The following is a 20488-nucleotide window of genomic DNA, read 5'->3' on the forward strand; positions in this document are numbered from 1 at the left end:
TCTGAGCAAAAATGCATAATAAGACAACTTCCATCCATGAAATATTTGGTCATTTGGAGGAGTGTGGTTGTGTCAGACAGGTGTGCTTGTGTCCAGAAAGTTGCCAGTTTAGCGAAAGGAAAAAAAATAAAAAAATAAAAACACTTTCTTCGCTAAAGCGGAGCCCCGAAGCCCTGTGGAAGGCTGCGAGTCCACTTCTTAGTGCATTCAGGTGGCACGAAATGCAGCTGCGCGAGCATGAAACAGGACTTTGGTGAAGAACAGCATTTGTGATCAAGTAAACCTTCCCCGGGGAAAACGAAGGTACAAAAGAACCTCCTGCCCTTCTGAAAAGAAAAAAGTAGGGAGTACAGACCGATTCTGCAGTACTTTCTGTCTCATAGAAGAATATCACAGCTGCTTCCTTCTACTTTTCTTTAAATTCAAGTGAAAAACGTTTGCAAGCCTGCGATATTCAGCTAGAGCGCGTACAATTCTCCCCTCCAGATTCCTTGCATTTTCTTTGAATCTTGCACTGCACTATGCTGCACAGTTCTTCCTTGAATGTCATTACAGTGGAGCTCGATTAGTATGTAGTGAGGGTTGTTCCATGTTAGAGTGAGAGTGGCGACTTAAGAGTGATTCAGGTAGGCTTGTGTTTCTGTTTCCAGGCCTCTCTCATCACTCTGTTACCTTTTCCCATGCAACTACTGTAATCCTTGCATCATCCCTGGTCTCCTCCTGCAGGCGGTGCTGATGGAGGGAACTACTCGTACTCCAGGAACTGTTTGTGGTAAAACAAAAGGTACCTGGGGAGACAACAGTAGCATGAGGTGAGATTGCGTCACTAATAAGGGAACAGTTGCTGTCAAACAGATATTAGGAGCACAAAGGCAAACTGTATTTCCAGTATTTACATGTGAAACATCTAAATTCAGTTTGAGCATGAGGTGGCTCACCCTTCACTATCCAGGACGTCCTTGATGCTGGCCTTGGTGATGATGGCATCGTCGCATTTGAACCACTGGTCCTTGTGCTGGCGGATAAAGGTGGTGTAATGGCCGCTCTCTAGCGTCCCCTGGTGGTTCACCACTGCAAATAGACTATACCTGAAACGGAGGAGGAGAGATGCTGCAGCGAGGCTGAACACACGTACTGCACTTGTGCTGCAACTACAAACAACTGATACGCTTGGGAAAAATAGGAGAAATGCATCTTAAACATACAGACAGTATAGATTCACATCATGATGTTTCTGTGGTGGACTCTCCCGACTGAAATGAGTGAAAATTGGTGAGAGCAGTGCATTGAATGCACAATTCTATGATCCGTTTGCTGCACAAAACCCACAATGCATTCTGTCAGGTGTGCTGTCAGGTGGCAGATGTTTGCCTTACTTATTGTCATTGTTGAAGGGGTCCACGGTCTGCTGGTACTGCCCGTTCATCCTGCTCTCTTTACTGAAACACAGAACGAATTTTGTCACCAACTTTGCTTTGGAGTGGAAAAAAAAACAAAAAACAAAACAAAAAACAGGATTGTTTGCTCTACATATCCAACAAAACAGGAAGGAAGCATTTACTGCAATGTGACTTTGTTTTGTGCTCTTCATCTTTCTTTTGATCGCTGTATTTTTAAGAGTATACCAGCGTTTAAGCCCCTCGTGTTCAGCCAGTCTCGCACACAGGAGCGAGAGCCAGGATGCACAGTGCTACGAGCATGCTAACGCCATGCAGCAAGTGGCCAGAAACGGGCCTTCCTTCCAGCTTCCCATTTTTTTCCAGTCTTTGTGCAACTTACTTCTTTTTTTTCCTGTTTTGAGCCGACTGCTTCCAGTCTCTGTTTGGATTGTGCTCACCTGGAGGCCATGAAGGGGGTCATGTCCAGCTCCAACGGGAAGGACACATAAGTTGTGATCTTCCGCCGCAGTTTGGCTGAATGTTCGAACCTCTGGAAACAAAGAAACGAGTGTCAGGACTCTGCTCTGATAAAGCAGTATGACTGAAATGAGCAAACCACACCCGCAGAGTCTTACTTTGAGGTGAAAGCAGGCCACGATGGGCAGCTTCTTCATGGTCAGCTGCTTGGTGGACTCCTGGTAACTATGGCAACCGCTGCACTTGATCTTGGCGCTGCTGCCGAGGTGCTCTGGCCTGGTGAACCTAGACAGGAGGGGATGAGGTTTAGTGCCCGTGTGTTTGTGTCTATGTGTGTGTGTGTGCTTTTATCCCTGACGTCTCTGCTCCAGTGGATTTGGGTAGAACAGGAATTCGTTTTCAGAGCATTGTGGATGTGTGTGTGTGTGTTACTCACTGCTCTCTGAAGGGCTCTGATGTGATGATTCTGGGAACCGCTTTAGATTGCTTGTGCCTCTGAGTTTGTCAGTGCATGCATGCGTTTATTTTTGATTTGGATTTATTTTTGTTTCTGTTTTGGAGGCGTGTGGCAGAGAAAAAGAAGATTTGAGAGGGAATTTATCAAAAAATGAGATAAGACATGTTGTTGGAATGCCGGTTACCTGCGCAGACAGTCGGTGAGTGTCGTGGCTCCAGTGGTGTGACTCTCTCCGTTGAGTGCTGATCCGTCTCCTCCGGGGCTGAGGGGCCAGAATGGGGTGGAGGAGCCGGGCAGGTCCAGGCTGATATCCCAGAACGGGTCTATGGTCGTAGAAACACCGCTAGGAGGAAGACAGACAGACACGTGCGAGATGCTGAGTCCATCAGACATCTTATATAGTTTGGAGGAGTTGCTGTGTGTTGATTTTTGCATCTCCCAGTCTATTACCCACTTCACAGGAGGCGCAGTGAGACACTGCACTTTGTAATTTTCCTTTATTCAGGCAGACATAGAAGTGAGAGGAAGACAAAAGAGGGAGATAGAACAAATTCTGGCATCAACTCCATCTTGGCACCGTGGCTTAGACCCCTGCACTTCTTTATGTTGGCAGCTAAGCCTCTTTGTCTGGGCGGTGAAGATAATTCTACTGTTGAGCATCATTCAGTCGTGAGCGCTGCAGCTTAGTGCTGGCAGTTAAGTGTAAAAAACAAATTAGGTCTGCCGATAGCTTTCGCGACCTGAGAACATTTGGGTGGAGATCTCCTCTGAAGAACTACCTTGGCTACCGACGAGCATTCCTTTAAATCGCTTATCTCGCGTTGGGCTCGCGGGGGGTTGGAGTCTGTTCCAGCTCACGTTGGGTGCGAGAGGTGGGGTGCGTGCTGGGCAGGTTGCCAGCCTGCCACAAACAACTACATTAACACCCACATTCACACATCCAGGCAATTCAAAGTCTCTAAATCACCTCTACTGCGTGTGGGAGGAAACCTGGAGCGGATGAACCCCACATAGGTGCAAGGAGAGCATGCAAAGTATTGCAAAAATCCTCATCCTGCAGGGGGGCTCAAACGCACAACTTTCTTGCTTGTGTCTGGTCCCCACAGTTAGCAGTTAGCACAGTTCCAGTTGTTCAGTTAAGACACATTGACAAGCTATTTGCAGTGTCTTTTCTTCCTCCATGTTTTGTCTCCTCACGTTTTGACTATTCTACTTTTTATAAATGTGAAGCACTTTGTTACCATGGTTTTGAAAAACATTTTCTAAAACTTTCAAACAGCTACTTTTACAGGTTATGTAGAGGACAAACAAGTGGTTCGATTCAAAAACTGGAGAATCTCCCCATGAAATTAGAACATGCTTATTAGTTTGTTGAGAGTGTACAGAGAAAAAAAGGTCCTTAGTAGCTGCAGCTGCTTCAAGGAATGTACTTTACCGCAACATGACACAATCATTCAATATAAAACTTGTTAACGACGTCAACTAGCTTCACATTAGCCACAGAAGGGAGAGTTCGAGCTAATTTCCCGGTGCAGGAAAAGAGGCCTTGAGTTGGACTGACTCTGTGAATACTGGCCAGTTGACCTAAATTCTTATTATTGTCCATAAATGGTGAGCAGTGTGGTATCAGTTGCTCAGTGCTTTGAAGAATGTCTGCGATCCGTTTTCTTTGATCAAAAGCGATGGACGAGTCGGCACCGTGTTAGGCTTGCATTTTAAATGGGGAACGTCAAGTGAATAAATCGTAAGATGGATTTCCTTTAGAAATATGGTCTGGGAAAAAAAAAAAAACTTTCTTCTGATATGGACAAACACAGAGCGTTAGAATCCCAGTTTGTGCTCCTCAGCTGCAATAATAAAGAATTATTTCAAAGGATGCTTCAAAATTCTTTTGATAACTGTTTCATAGTTTCCTGCTTATTTCTCTCACCAATCATCCCATTTTAGACTCTAAGGCAAACCACACTGCTTCTTTCAGCCGGCCTGAATCACTTGCTTTTAGATTTAAGGGGCACACTGTGTTTTCATGTGGCCAAGCAAACCCAACTCAGAGAGAAACTGCATCACTACTCCTCTATCTACTCAAGGTAACTTGAAGGTGGGCTGCTAAATCATTTCAGGTGAACCTGGAAAAGAAACACTGGATGCTAGTACATTTTTTCAGGTAGTCTCTTATACTCCAGTTTATGTTATTGACACTGCTGCTCCACAACATTTTTAGTCTCCATTTACTCTATTTGTGCTCTGAAAGTCTGATTTTCTGAGAGCAATTGGAATAATCCACCACTGTGGTAAGATATCTTTAACAGAAATCACCTGCTTTCATCATTTAATTTATTCGAAAGAAGCAGTCCCTTATTGTGTATTCTTTCAAGATTCTCTCACTTTTTCTCCAAACTTCTTGATGCAAGTTGATTTTTAAAGGAACTTTTATTGGAATAACTAATTAATCATGATTTTGTGAGATGGAGAACGCTTTTGCATCATAACAAATAATTAAAATGAGCTCCAAAGTGTCCGGCTACAACATTAAAACAGTGCTTACAGGTGACTGCATTGATATTATTAATCCAATATGTTATATAATATCATAGATCCAGTGTGTAGGATTTAAGTGGCATAAATGGAATATTATATTCATACGAACGTTTTCATCAGTGTATAATCCCCTGAAAATAAGACTTGTTTCATTCCCTTAGAATAAGCTTGAAAAGGATTTCAGTCCTTCTAACTGCTCATCAAGGTTATGCTTTATAAAGTGAAGCAGGTAGATCATGGTTCCATATCCACTGCAGTGCATCAGCTACTGTAAATTCCTGAATGCCGTCAATGAAAAACGCATCTCAGAGCACGAAGACCCCACACTTTCTTCAACCACCACAAGGTGGAGCTACAGAGCTGCCGTGAGCCATGAAAGGGTTTCCTGTTGCTGCAGTGTGGGGCTTCAGTGCGTGCGTGTGTGTGTGTGTGTGTGTGTGTGTGTGTGTGTGAGAGACTGATGGTGCACTGTGTGAATGATAGAGGCAGGAGGGTCACCTCAGGGCAGGGAGTTACGCAGTTCTAATCCGGGATGGTGAAAGACAAATGTAGTGTGTGATTTTTTTTGGTCGAGACAGGCACACGGTAACATAATGGACCTGGACTGGAGGACAAGGCAGCAGTGTAGTTCGTGGCTTTGTTCTATCAGGCCATCTACAGTTAGGCCTAAAAGGCTTTTTGTGTTGTGTTTTTCTCCTGGAAAAACCTCACCCACGATCACACTTACTGGCAGACTTGACAGGTGACGTCAGACTGCAGGCCCCCTGTGAAGATTTGGTCGATGATGCAGTTACAGTGGTTGGGGTTGTTGGCTTTCTTCCCGTTGTCGTCTGCGCGTAAAGAAAAAACACACACACACAGTCACTAAAAGCAATGCTGTGTAACTTCACAGCCAGCCCCTCTGCTTATGAGCTGCAGAGAGAGACACAGAGATCCAACAGAGATCAGTACTGTGTCTCTCCATCTCTCCGTCAGCCGGTGCATCTCTCTCGCTCTCCTCTTCTCATCTCCACTCATCCCAACCCAGCCTCTCCTCCTGTCACTCCTACACTCAGCTAAAAGCCTCCTTTCTCTGTCATTTTTCTTGCTTTTTCCCTGCCTCCTTAACATCTGTCTCTCCCAGTTTTTGGTGTTCGGTTCTTTTTCTCGTTATATCGTCCGCGTCTAACCTTTGCAGTGTCTGTGCAGCACGTCCAGAGCTGCGATGAGGAACTCGTGGGCGTCCTGCTGCTCGTAGCCGGCCAGGTGACGGGCGTGAGTCCACACCAGATGGAGAAGACGGAAGGGGATGTGTGGCGACCGATGGCCTGAGTAGAACTGGAGAGGGTGAGGTGCGCGTGTGAGAGAGAAACCCCTTCTGTGGGTTGACTTATGGTGCTTTAATTCTTATTAAAAAACAAACAAAACCAAAAAAAAAAGACGATTACCTCCTGGAAGAGTTGGGACATCTCACACACTAAACAGGAGTTGCTCTGCATCTCGCATTTGTGTCGGTCGGACAGGAAGAAGTCGCGCAGCAGCGGGGTGTGCGTCAGCGCCTGGACGATGCAGTTCATGAAGCATGTGTTGCCCAGGTTTATCAGACCTCGCAGGCCTGAGGATCGAGGGGGGAGAAAAATGAGATGCAGGTCGATGGCGAGGAGACAAAGAGAGAGAATAGGTGGAGGGAGGATGGAAGGAAAAAGGGAGGACGGAGAGAAAGAACTGAAGAGAGCCAGATCATTTTTCTTGGCTGCTGCAGTGGGGGCAAGGAAACTGCAGTGCTGCTAACGCCACACACACACACACACACACACACACACGTGCACACGCACTCACACACGCACACACACAGTCATACATGGATGTCCCTGAGGCAACGTTGGACTGCACGCAGGGAAACCCTTGTCAGATTACAGCAGACCAAACCACACAAACACACACACACAAACACACACTAAAGCAGGAGAGAAGGAGGATGGACAGTCTGGAAAGCGAAGAGGACAGAGGAGGAGGAGGAGGAGGGAGGAAGGTAGTGTTCTCACAGATGAGCAGCCAGGCCTGTAATTTCCCCTCACCTAAGACAGTGCCAGGGATGTTAATGATGCGAGAGCAGATTCCTGCGGGCTGCTACGAGGTGTTAAACGTATGGCAGCTCTCCTCGGTCCCACGCGCTGCCAAAGCCCAACGCTGCTTCATTCTAATATTTCCTGCTGCTGCAAATCTATTCTGCTGCTCTTCCCTCCAGACAATAGGTCTGCCCGCTTCTACCTGCAAGACTGACCGGCGATCACAGCCAAGTGCAGTCTGTCATCGCGTAGGATGTCAGTGCTGACCATGATCTCAGTGTGAAATAGGGCTGCGACTAATAACTTCCACCAATTAATGCTTCAGAAAAATCACAAGATCACGAATCGTTCCCGGTGTCGAACATGACTTGTGTTTCTGCCTGTCCAACTAATCTCAAATGGACAATGATAGAAAGTAGAGAAGACCAGCAAATTCTCCAATTTTGAAGCTTAATAAGCGACATAAGTTATTTTTCTACTCATCCAAATTGCTGTCGGCTACATTTTTGTCATGCTAGTGTGCTTGAGAATTTCTTCGTTTACAGTTCAGACTGTTTTCAACAATAAGACAAAAAGTGCTCTAGCTAAGAGTCTTAGGTAAGGCAAAGGCATCAGGACAAGAAACATTCAAATGGGATTTGAAAGAGTAAGATAAAACAAAAGATAAAAAGGAGGAAATAGATTAAAAAGTAGGACAAAAATGTGTGCGGTGCAAGATACGTAGTCTAAGATGTTATTGTAATAAAATGCAGCGGCAAACAGTTCAGGACTTAAGGCTTTTTTGAGTTTGAGACTTTCCTTGAGCTTTTCTGACCTCACGTTTTCTGGGAGTACTGTTCCCAGTATGTGCTGCTTCTCCATGTTTAGTTTCGACTCTGGGAACAGTGAGCAGGGCTGTGTCAGACTACCTGAGAGCTCTGGGTGCTTAATAACGTAGCAACAGATCAGAAATAAACCGTTCAGCCCTTTATAAACCATTAGCAGTATTTTTAAGTCAGCTCTTGGACAAACAGGAGGCCAGTAACAATCTGAACTGGACTGATGTGGTCTCTCCTGTTGCAGCTGTCTGATCCACTTTCTCCTGAGAGCTGTGAAGACGGCGTTCCACTAAATCCTGCTGAGACATAAATTGTTTAATTCTTGATAGATTCTTAAGGTGATAGTTGACTGATTTTGAAACTGTCTTATTGTGGATGTTAAAATTCATGTCTGAGTCCGTAACTGCCTCAAAGCCTCTGGTCTTGTTTGTGGTCTTGAACGTGAGCAGCTGAAAGGGAGCGCTGACTTTCAGTCTTTGACTCGAAAAACAACCGTCTCAGTTTTCCTTTGCTTAACTGAAGGACATTTTGGCGCATCCAGTGAGCGATTTGTAAAAAATCATGTTCAGTGTTGGTGGACGTGTTTTTTGTATGGATCACAGTTACTAAGTATCAATTGTCTCTTCCTTAGAAACCAGGAGAAAATGTGAGACTTCACATATCTCGGCACAATGGTTTCATGATGCTACTTGACTGTGGTCAAATTTTGTTTTTATATTCTGGTTTTCTTTGGCAATGTTTTGGGGACTTCTGCATATTTTAATCAAATCAAATCAAAAGTCAAATCCTGAACCTCTTTATATTTAGGGTACTTTCATTTGTATGATGTTTTATTAGCGTGTTGTGCTAAATGTTGCCCTGTCTGTCCTGCACTTACTGTTGTGATGGGTTAAGTTTTATAAGAACAATAATAATTAGAAAGTGACTCAACTCTCTGCATTTTGAGATCTGACCTGACTTCACCATGATACCACCTATCCACACATACAGTTTGATGCTGCATGTCCTGTTATTTGACAATCTTAAATAAGTTCTGTAGGAAAAGCAGAGATAAAGCAAGAACTTCCAACAATATAGCAGCACCACGAGATCAACCCAGCTGCAGCTGACATTCTGCTATTCCCTCTGAGCTCCAGTCTGTCCCCCTCTATGAACCTGAGCTGACATCCAGCTCTTTGCATCTACACAGTTATCCTTTCTAACACGTGCGTGTGTGTGTGTCTGTGCAAAAGACACAAAGAGATACTGACCAATAGTACAGTTGGAGGTGATTCTCCTCCTCTTGGGGTTGTGGCGGAGCAACTCCAGCTCCCTCTTGGTGGGCTCCCATGTTGAGTATTTCTCCCCTATGCCTGGAACACACACACACAGACACAGACACACACACTTTAACCCTTAGACTGAGAGCTGTTGCACTCAGTAACACCCATTGGAGACATCCTGAAACTCTGGCATGGTGTGATGCTGCACTGTGTGGTATAATTAATACCTTGCATTTTCCAGGCTTTCCTCTGTTCCTCTTTGGCAATCTGTTCCATGTCTTTGTCATAAATGTAGTCTTGGCACATAAAACAGTAAATTCCTCCGTACAGCAGGTCAATAGCTGGAAAGAAAAAGAACACAATGCATGAGGAAGCCGTTTTATTCTTATTCAGGGACAGTTTATCTGTTAGTCAGAGGGTGAGAAAGGCCTATGCATCGCTGCAAGCGGTGTGAACTGCTAACCGCTCCATCACTCAGTCTTTGTCTCGTCAAGCCACGTTGCCATGGTGCTGCGATGCCAGGCAGCTGGGCTTATCTGCTGACATATCAGCCATCTCTTAACACCACCCTGGAATGATGGAGAGACTCCACGAGAGATAGAGAACAGTGACAAGTCAAAAGGTGAGGAGGATGGAGGGAGGCGCACTCACTTAAACGTTTGAAAACCCTCTCTCCCTTCTCTCCTCACCTGCTCTGTACCCTGCAGCTACCTGTTTGCTGTTGCCATGACAACCTGCCTGTCGGCTTCTCCAGGCTGTCATCCTCTGCAGCAAAAAAGCGGGAGAAGGACAGGAAGGAGGAAGGGAGGGAGCTAGGGAAGGAAGGAAGTACAGAACTTGACTGAATTAAGAGGGGAGGGGGAAAAAAGGCAGCAAGAAGGCGGTGCTGATGGTACACGTGCAATTAGATGAAAAGCTTTTACAATTGTGAATATCCAGAGGGTCGTCAGGTAACCAAGGGAACAAGGGGAGGGCAAAAGAGATGAAGATGGAGCATGAGATGGGCCCAATACCAGGCTGCAAACAGCACTGACCAAATCACTGCGCAAATCCATAAAACTGTTGGATGAAAGAGATGGGACGGCAAAAAAGAAAGGAGGAGGAACAGCAGGGAGGAGGAGGAGGAGGAGGAGGAGGAGGAGGAGGAGGAGGAGGAGGAGAGGCCGGGGCTTTTAATGGAGGCTAATTCCACAGGGTTGGTTAAAGATGCCTTAATTACCTCCTCACCAGTCTGCTGAGATCTTTTCCCTCCCTCTGTATTAGTCTGCTTCTCACTATTTTTTGCAGCATTTGATTTAGCGGCTAACCTAATTACACACACACACCAGAGGGGGGTCTTCCTGGGCTGAGTGATAATGCACAGCAAAGGAGGCTTCATAAAAACAAACTGGCAGATGCTCAACATCTGCCAAAGCCAGCCTTTGTCATGGATACCCTGAGCGTCTTTGCCGCAGCACCGCTCTCCTCCGAACACTGTTGGTGTAACGTGCTTCACTCGCAGCTCGGACAGCCCAATTGTATTGTGTGGAGAATAAAAGAAAAAGGGTGTAGAGCTGGTATCGCAGCATTAAGTAAGTCTAACAGGATGACGCTTTGTGTTGAAGATAATATGCTGTTTTCAGTATCGTCTCTGAGGTTTTTTTCATTGAGTGTTGTTACAGACAATGAAAGGTTGTGCAAATGTCTGCACAGCACATCTCTCCGCACCTTCAACCTCAAATTCAATGCCCGCGTTCCAAAGCTGTGTGCTGTGCATTTTCAGCCTGCCCGGCGCTAAATGTTACATGGGGACATGGCTGCCACCTACTGCATTGCTTCATGGATGCAGTGTTAACCCTATGGACTGAAATCTTTGGGAATCTCTCAATTCAATTTAAAGTCTTGAGGTCCTGTATGATGCAGAATCAGAGTCACTGGGTAAAATGGTTTGAGTGTGTGCCAGTAATCTGACCTCCATGGAGAGCATGTGTCTCCTCTGACAGCTTTACTGTAGGAATTCAACCTGCAGCAAACTTAACTTTATGATGGTGCCGCTCTTGGCACTTTCGTACTGCAGTTTCTGGTTAAGTAAAGGCTGGCATGCACTCTGATGGCGATCTACCTTCTGTGCGCTAATGTCAGCTGATTTATCAGTCTAGCTCGACTTAGAGGTTGCTGTGCATCATGTAGGTGGGTACAATCTCCCCTTTATTCTTGACTGCTCAGGCCTACAACAGCATGGGCAGACAACCCTAAAGAGCTGAGCACCAATCAGTATTAATATGCATAATTTATGATTTATTGTTCTCTTTTATCTGGCAATGTAATATGTATCAGAGCACCATACGAAGCCTTTCTGCATATGGAAACAGCATATTTCAGCAATAAAAACGCACAAAACAGAGCTGACAGAGAATTCTTCACCAACTTTGGATGGAATCATATTGTGATGTGTTTTAAAAAATCCAGCTGACATTAATGACTTTCAGCAAATTAAAAATGAACAAAATGAGTTTCTCTTTCTCATTTCTAACAGTGACGCAAAGGAGATTCTTTTGCTTACACTTGCTAAGTCATGACAAAGAAAGGTGACAAATTAAAGGGGCGAAAAAAAGAAAATGGAAGAAATGAGTAGAGATACAGAACAAGTGCAGATGAATCCACAAAGGACACGAGGGCTCACTGAGTGTTTAAATGACAGAAATACTGTGCTTTGGTCTTCTCAGCCCAGTTGAACACCAATGAGAGGCTGTGGAGCAAGATTTTAAAAGACATTCTTCGTCATCATCGTTAAAAACACCAACCGAGAGATATCTTTCCAGCGGTAGAGTCCCAGGGACTCTTTGTCAGGGAGCATCAGACAGAGCAGACAAAAACCTGACTGAGACTCCTGTATTATCATTTCACTCGCCAATCATCCCCACATCACTATCATCCATTCTTTGCACAAAGTATAGATGCACAGGCTATGCATTCTGCCCAGGACAGCCCACATTTAGCAGTTGTTTCACTGGGTGGGATCAGGTAATACACAGCAATTTTCTCTGCAATAACTCAGTCACTTGTGTGCGATGTTTTGATGATCGCAGGCCGTGTGTCTCTGTGGGAGTAGCATGGATGGGGAAAAACAGCCAACTGTTCTTAGTGTTCAGCGAACACCCACGTCTTTGTTCGAATCTGGAGCCATCCAGATTGTGTCTGTTTGATGCAAATATCTAATTCAGTGAAGTGAAATACAACTTTCCCATTTGTCACTACGAGCGCTCGCCAAACAAAGCGGCCTCCGTGCGAGCTGTGGTGAGGAACACGGTGCTGTTGTTGCATTTCTGAAAATAGAAGCCATCTCAGTCGTTTTCGAAGGAAGAATATTTAAACAAATGTGACACAGATAATCGCTGGAATCACTGATGTGCAATGTTTCAGGTTACCTTCGATGACCTGGAATAATAATCCTGTCAAAACAAGGCAGAGGCAAATCTCCTGTTCGTGTCCTACCCAATAAACACACACACCCCTGACTGTTTTGAAGGAAGCTGATTGTAAAACAGGGTGGCGCACCAAATAAAGTAGATTCTTAGGCGCTTAATTTTAATCAGCCACCAAGAAAGACCTCGGTCCCTGTTCATTAGCAAGTTCACTAATGCATACATTCCCTCTAATGGGCTACATGAGGCCAAATACACAGGTGACATTCAAATCCCCCATGAGGCCAAGCATTTTAGACTGCGTTACAATCATGTTGCACCAGGTTGCGTAATACCTCTCTGTGTCGCTCTCAATTATATTGCTTGATTAAATGCATCACAAAAGCACAACTGTGTCACAGTCAAATATATATAAGTAACTCACAGCCGGCCTTGAATACAGACACACGAACACACACACACACTCCTGTGTTTATGAACTGTCAGCGCTTTATGCAATCACACCAGGCTACGTCTTCATTATCCACTCAGCTGTATAATTACCCCTTTTAGCAGCCTTTGTTTTACGCATGTTTTAAGCATTACTGACGGCACGTGTGTGTGGGGGTGTGTTTGTGTGTGTGTGTTGTTTGTGGGTGTGTTTGTGTGCGTGATGTATATAGTGTGAGTGTGCCTGTTTAGGAGGCAGGGACCGAGCGAAAGGGGCTCATTGAGGGTCTGGATGCCTGGTGTGGCACCCTGTGCATAACAGAAGCCTCAAAACAAACCTGCTCCAACTACACTCTGAATCCCTGTGTGAAAGACAAAGAGTGTGTGTGTGTGTGTGTGTGTGTGTGTGTGTGTGTGTGTGTGTGTGTGCCATACCTAGGTTATGCCTTTTGCTCTTGGCATGCTCGTGGATGTGTTTTTTGGCAAAGCAGGCGAAGAAGACGCAGTAGAGGCAGGAGTGGAGTCTGTTGAGGTGGGCGCCGCACATGTGGCAGATACATGACTTGGCCTAGAGGAGGAGAGGGGGCAGAGGAAAGGCATGAACTCAGAGATGAGGACATGATGACACACATTTGCAAAATCAGTAGATTCCATCAAACTAATTTTAGGAAATACATAAAGGAAGGAATAGGAAAAAGCAGCTCAGATTAAAGCTGCACTTACTGATATTCTTATGTTAACAATGGATCACATGACTGTCTCGCTGGTAATGAATACACACAGAAGATCACCCAACTCTGTGGTTCTCCTCAGCTCTATGGAGTGCTTTAGCTCCTCTCAGCTCATCGTTTTGTTTTTCCACGCTGCAGCTTTAAAGTTAAGCTGAAACACACATTAGAGCGTCCTTTCTGTCATGGGACACATTTCCGAGTGCGACCAAACTCTGTGGGCAGAGTCTCGTTATGAGGTGGAGGTGAATCAGATCGAGAGGAGGCATAGCCTAACAAATATAGGATATTTAGAAATGAGGCCTCAACCACACTTGTTTTGGAATTGTGAACAAACCTCCCGTCAACTAAAATCCAAACAACTATGATTCCGCTCGGCCAAGACGCAAACGTTCATCAGTTTTGTACGATGGGTGGCGTGGGCTAGTCGCCCCACGTTACATTTACTTGGATGAATTTATGTAGAAGCCCTGAAATTCAGACAGATAAAAACAAGAGGGATTTTGATATAAAAATACTGAAAACTTAACTATGCATACAAAAAGAAATAAATGAACAACTGACACATGGACACAGCATCAAAACATAAAAACGTAGTTTTCATTTGTCTGTGTCTTCACTCTTCTGGTTGAGTCTCACGGCTCTCACCAGCCGTGCTTTCAGCTAAAAAGCTCTGATAACCCCACTGTGTGACGGACAGACAAAGTACGCGACTAGCTGGAAAGTAATGCTGAAGTGGTCGTTTTTGACATTTAAAAATGTCAAATGTCCCTCAAGAACAACTTTGTAATGAAATGTAACCGTTTGTTATGGCCCTTGCTGGCATGTCTACATCAACTTTGGCTTCCAACACTATTTCAACTACAAGGGCACTTGGAGAGCACAGCCACTGCCAAGGCCAATAGTCCCCCCTTTGATATGCAAATCTCACGCACAGCCCACATTACAGTTATGTCAATATATATAAATATAAAATATTTCACATACTACAAACCAGATTTTACATTTCCACAGCCACACCTTAATTTGTGAAAAAAAGCATTGTTACGACTGTGGCGGTCATCATATTTCTACAATTGGCTGTTTTGTCACTGCTGAACTCCACGACCATGTACTGGATTTCAAGATGTATGGCATTTATTGCAACAAGGCCAAGACTTTCACCCAGCAAGACGTTCGACAGCGAAACCAAAAATGTCAAACTAACTAACTAACTCAAACCAAGAAGTTTTGGTGGCTAAACTTAACCAAACTGCAACCGTTTCACAACCGCAACCCTATATTAGAAAGGCTTTGTTGCAGGAAGGCTTCGTGTGAATGTGAGCAGTTGCTCTGCAGGTCTAATATTGTCACAGATGGATTTACATTGGATTCAGTTGAAAGCCCGGTGCATCTCATACAGACTGTTAAGGATACCTTGTGCATCTCTCTATGAGACGTCGCGGGGCGTGGCAAAGCATCAGTATTTGATGCTCTCGGAATGAGAACGGGCTGCGTTTACACAGCCACATTGTGGGGACTCGCCTTTCTTACAGGGCCAAAACATAACTTGACGAATGTAAATCATTAAATTTCAGGGTGAAGAGGGGTAAGGGTTAGGCAAGTTGTAGTTACGGTTGTGGTGAGGGTAAGTCTCCAGGAAATTAATCTAAGTCTATGTGATTTCTGCTAAAGTTATTGAAGCTTGACTGTGTGTGTGTGTGTGTGTGTGTGTGTGAGGGTGAGAGAGAGGGTGTCTGGAGAGAGACACACTGCTTGAGACTTTGTCTTTAAGTTACTGAACATAGGCCAAAAAAAGGCCTCCTACATGTTTACACACACACACAAACACACACATATCATGTATGATTGTTAATGATTAATACGGTTCTACATATTCTGCTTGATAGTCACGTTGCAAAGACGAGGGAGGGGCGCATGACTGTGGATGAGGGCTTGATAGCTGCAGTTCAAACGCATGCAGATGAGAAGCTGGCATGCCAATGAGCCGGCATGAATATGAGGAGGTGAGAAGAAATGAGCAATGCCTGAAAGAAGAGAGAAGGGTAAATAAGAAAAGACAGGAGGGAGAGGAAAGGAGTTGGAAGGAGGGATGTGGGCAAAGAAGAGGGACAAAGAAACACAAGCAGAAAAATTGAGAAGATATTTCAAATGTAGAGGCTATTTGGATGCCACCGCAAAAGGTTGATTTAAAAGTCAAATTTCAGGTTTGGTGTGTTAACAAAACATGTTCTGCTGACTTACAGGTCAGATGTAGGATTTAGTGATATCTAGTGGTGAGGTTGCAACCAACTAAATACCCCCCATCCCTACTGAAGTGGCTAGGAGAACCAACGGTGACACGCACTTAAACGAAAAATGCAAAAAGCGCTCTCTAGACACAGTTTGCCTGCTCCCTCTGTAGATATAAAGAGCTCATTCTAAAGGCAATGATCACATTTCTTATTTTCAGAGAAATAAAAACATACTGATGAATAGTGTATTCCATTTCTGCCAATAGATGCCCACACACCTTCAAACATCACTTAAGAAATCCCTCCAAATAACATAAACGTGCAGAACAGACAGAGACTGGAATAAGACCACTGGTCCGTCTAAAAGCGGACTGCAGTGGTCAGAACTGGGGTGTAGTGTCACTTGAACTGAATCCCAGTCCACTTGTACCAGCTGTCAAACTCCTGCCAGTAGTAAAAAACCTTTCCAGAATGACTAACACCCAAGTAAATGACATCAAAGTGTCAGTGAAGCACATGCTGTGAAGCACAAATAGCGTAGGGAACATTTTGAAAGAGACTGAGCAAAACATTTCAGTGTTCTGCTGCATTGCGGGGTGCCCGTGCCAATACAATTTGTGTATTGTTAGCTAATGTTGGTTAATACCCTGGTTAGAGGGCGGAGAGGCGGTGCAACAGTAGCATCTGATGTATCATTGCTGCAACCTTTAGTCTACAAAATGTCAAACAATAGTGAAGAATGCTATCCAAATTTACCAGAGCCCATGGCAACACAGCTTGTTGTGTGCGACCAACAATCCAAAACCTGGTTATATTGAATAGAAATTAGATAATTGGTGATTTACAGACAGTTCTATTCGGAGGGGGGGGGGGTATCTGCACACCTGAGCTCACAAATTGACACATTAGAGCTTGTCGGTGTAATCTGTACCCCCGCCAAAGAACTAGCCTTTTTGAAGCCCTTGTGCTAAGCTAAGCGAATGGTCCCCTGGCTGTACCTTCATATTCGACTGACAGACATGGGGAAGAAACTGATCTTCTCATGTTTGTAACTCTCAGCCAGAAATCAGACCTGCATTTTTCCTGTCAATTCCATTAAACAGATTCATGTAATGATTCTGAAGACTCTCTCCTAACAAAAACCACCTGGCAATGAGTCGCCTCAGAAAACCTTTGGGTGAAAACCTTTCCAGTCATGCATACGGATAAGAAATTCTATATTATTTTTGCATATACTTGGCATACCAGCCCAAACATAGACATAGCCGGTACAAAACGGAAAAATAAGACAACCAAAAACGCTGATTCTTATTCCAGTCACACACACCCCTCTGTGCATTAGTGCTTAGACAGCACATGAATTATGAAAAGGCATCAATATGCAACAATCCCTCCTCACTCATCCCTCCAACTGTCAGTGGTACAGTACGCATGTGTATTTTTCTGGTCCCTGAGAACATTGTATTCACGTAGGAATTTGTGTCTGCCCGCTTGTCAACACATGCTCACATCCTCTGCTGTCATGCCAGCAGGTGTCTGAGCACACGTATGGGGAAGCCATGGACGTGCAGCAGTTCCGCTTTAGCACAACGGCCTTGTGCAGACTAAGAGGCCACACGCTCAGAGAGGCTTTGTTCCCAACACCCAGAGAACACCCCGAGCTCTGCTCATGTCATATTTCTCCGAGCGCTGCCATGTTCGTGACGAGCCGGGGGAAGCGCAGGAGAGGGTAATGGGCTGGAAAGATCCTGGTAAGAAGTGTTAGCAAGGACATTACCACACTGCGAGCCAAGCGCAACATCTGTCTCATCCATTGACGGGAAAGCCCTGCATCGAGCGTAGATGTCTGGAGAGGTGGTTTAAAGGACTATTCCCTCCAAAAGAGAGGTTACAGCAAATACTGTGTATTCCTTGCAAAAAAATAAGAAAACAACTGTAGGGAAATGGGAATGAAGTCACTTTAAAAAAGAGGAACAACAACAAAATTCACTTTCCACAATGATTGTGTTGCTGAACTGAATGGAGGAGCTAACAACAGAGAGCCTCAGTGGACTGAGAAATGTACTGTTGATTCTGGCACTAAGCTCAAGAGTCTGAATAGGACTGACTCACATGATTTAGCAGGTCTTTGGTCTTATTTTTTTGGTGGCTTGGTGCACACATATACACATGTAAAGCTCATCCTGGCTGATTAAGTATGATTATTACCTCCGCCAAGAAGGTCATGAACTGGGTGGTTCGATTTGTCAGCAGGAAAACTTCTGGCTGGTTTTCATGAAACACGGTGGGAGGGTGTGGGATGGGCCGAAGAAGAGCCTATCACATTTTGGCGCAGATCTGAATCATGTTCACTTTTATTGCAAGATCGGGCACTTGGCCATGGTGGAACAGATGTCATACACCTTAAAATCCTTTAGATAGTGGTTAAATTGAACAGTGACCAAAAAGGCCAATTGTATGATGCCTCCGTGTCACAATCATTCATTCACATTCATGGGTACCGGTAATTCTTTGGGGTAGCCGACACATGTAGCTGCTCAAACTTCACACAGAAAGCCTCAATTGGAACTACGACTACTACTTTCTTGATTAACCAAGGTGCCGATACGGAAACGTAATTTCTGGTTTTCACGAATGTTTGTCAAGCATGTGAAACACATTCAATTCAAAGTACATAATAAATGCACAGCTGAGTTTATGAGGCTTCAGCTGGGCACAACAAGTTTTGGAAAAATATTCAGATATATATAGCTGTGGCGCTTTCAGATTTGCATATCATGCAAGAGTGGACTACTGGCCTCAGCAGAGGTCTGCGCTGTCCAACTGCCCTTCTAGTTTGTAAATAAAACATATAGACGGGCAATTAGGAATTTACCTGTGGCGTAATTAAATGTTATAACACGAAGAAAAGGAAATGCATCATGCTACAAGGCTCCAGTCATCGATCTTCATTGCCGTGTCTTGGGAAAAATAAGTTTGTTTTGCGGTGGTGGACTGATAAAATCCAATGCACCTGTCATTCAGATGTGATTAAGACACTTTTGTGATTGACAGTGTCGCCAATCAAAGTGTGGAGCCTCTGAATACTCAAGGTGAGTGAATGCTTAAAATTCAGTCCGCGTCAGAAGGTCAGTGGACTGTTTGATGCAGACTGAATGTTGATTGTGACCATCTGAGGCTGACGCAGTCAGCATGGAGTGGAGGGTGAATAACAGAGGAGTCGTCTGATATGTGTGTAACTGAAGCCACGATCAATAATAATGTAGTGCCACAGGGAGGTGATGCGCAGTAGGGATGTGAGCCCTCCTGCCAGCCTTGTCTGCTCTTCAGGGTAGGGTGGGGGCAAGGGCAACTACGGCAGGAAAAGACCCTGCAAACATTTACACCATTCATTTCAGTCAACACGCGTCCTGGACTACCAGCTCCCGCTGATCCCCAGCAGATGACAGGGGACAAGGGGCTGTCCCAGAGCACATTCAAGTGCAGGATGCACGCAGCCAAGCACAAACAAGCACACTGCAGATGCAAGCACTCCACGCTACTATTGTGCACATCTGCTCTACACTCGCGTCATGTGAATCCTTACAATCAACATGGCTCAATGAGAGACACCGCTTTTCCCGCTGAACCTTGTAGATACTGCCATGCAGTGCAGAGATGGCGATGATGCACCTCTGGTATCGTGGCTTGGCGTTTGCAGGATAATTGGCTGCGGGGAAAGATTCATCACTGCTTTGTTGATTTTAAATCAATTAATGCCCCCACCAAAGCGAGGAAATACCACCGTGTAACGCTGGCCTGCGGTCTGCTGGTGGGAGGAAGTAGAGCCACTGCAGGCGCAGTGCCAATGCAAACAGATGCACATCAGCTTTCTGATCTATTATGCGGCGTCTGTCTTTGAAGCAGGCTAACGCTCGGCTGTGCGGGGTTAACTGGCTGCTAGTTTGCTTCAGTTTGGGCAGTTTTGAAGCTGCGGCGAGCTGTCAGGTGTTGGGGTGGGCATTTAGGCTGGTTCGAGCCCGGTCCCGAGGAAAAACTAGTACTGATAGAATTTGACTAAGAGCAAACAGTAGTTTGGCATACAGGCTGTGTGCGTGTGTGTGTCGGATGTTTGTGTTGTTAAAGAAGGGCGGGGGACTGTCCACGCACGCGACCGCAGTTCACACATAAGCAAACGCGCGCGCATACACACTCCGTCGTATGATAGAGTCCCTTCTAAACACTCGTTCCCCTCTGTCATTTGTTACCTTGCGTTTTCTGGTCTCGGCTGAGCCACTCCACACGAAACACTGATAGATGACCCTCAGGTTCTGCTTCCAGTTGTCCACTTTGAAGCTGTTGACATGGGGGCAGCCTGCGGGACTCATGGTAGTCACAGCATCCGGCTTTACTGTCCTCTCGGCGGTGAAACCTGTTCAAATCCCTCAACACAGACCCCGTCCAAACGGGTTGGCTGGTTAGCTTGCCAGGTTCGTTAACCACCGATTGCTGCGCTCTGGCTAACTGGACATGTCCTGGTTGCAGTAACGGAGACACGCGCAGTAGCAAACATCAAGGCGATTTTTCCAATATTCCTCTATTGGACATTAAATATTATGTATGCATTTAAATCCTGAACAGCTCTGTATATGCACTTCTTAACATACGCTAAATTACATGTTAGCAAGCTGGCTAAACTTGGTTAGCACTGGAATTTCAACAGTAGCTTACATGG

At 45.0% G+C, this 20488-nt stretch overlaps 1 protein-coding gene across 1 annotated transcript; it reads right to left on the reverse strand.

Moving 5' to 3' along the window:
* Positions 1 to 11: 11 nt before the first annotated feature.
* Positions 12 to 20473, reverse strand: usp22 (ubiquitin specific peptidase 22). The gene is made up of 13 exons (XM_041962563.1): positions 20022 to 20473; positions 13248 to 13380; positions 9207 to 9320; positions 8968 to 9069; positions 6279 to 6445; positions 6021 to 6168; positions 5579 to 5681; positions 2498 to 2656; positions 2015 to 2141; positions 1838 to 1929; positions 1377 to 1439; positions 939 to 1088; positions 12 to 788 (listed from the first exon to the last, which is right to left on the reverse strand). Exons 1-13 carry the CDS (start codon positions 20139 to 20141, stop codon positions 746 to 748), a joined length of 1521 nt encoding a protein of 506 aa, XP_041818497.1. The 5' UTR covers positions 20142 to 20473; the 3' UTR covers positions 12 to 745.
* Between the last annotated feature and the right edge of the window lie 15 nt (positions 20474 to 20488).

The sequence above is a fragment of the Chelmon rostratus genome, chromosome 21 (genome assembly GCF_017976325.1).
Source record: "Chelmon rostratus isolate fCheRos1 chromosome 21, fCheRos1.pri, whole genome shotgun sequence".
Lineage (NCBI taxonomy): Eukaryota > Metazoa > Chordata > Actinopteri > Chaetodontiformes > Chaetodontidae > Chelmon > Chelmon rostratus.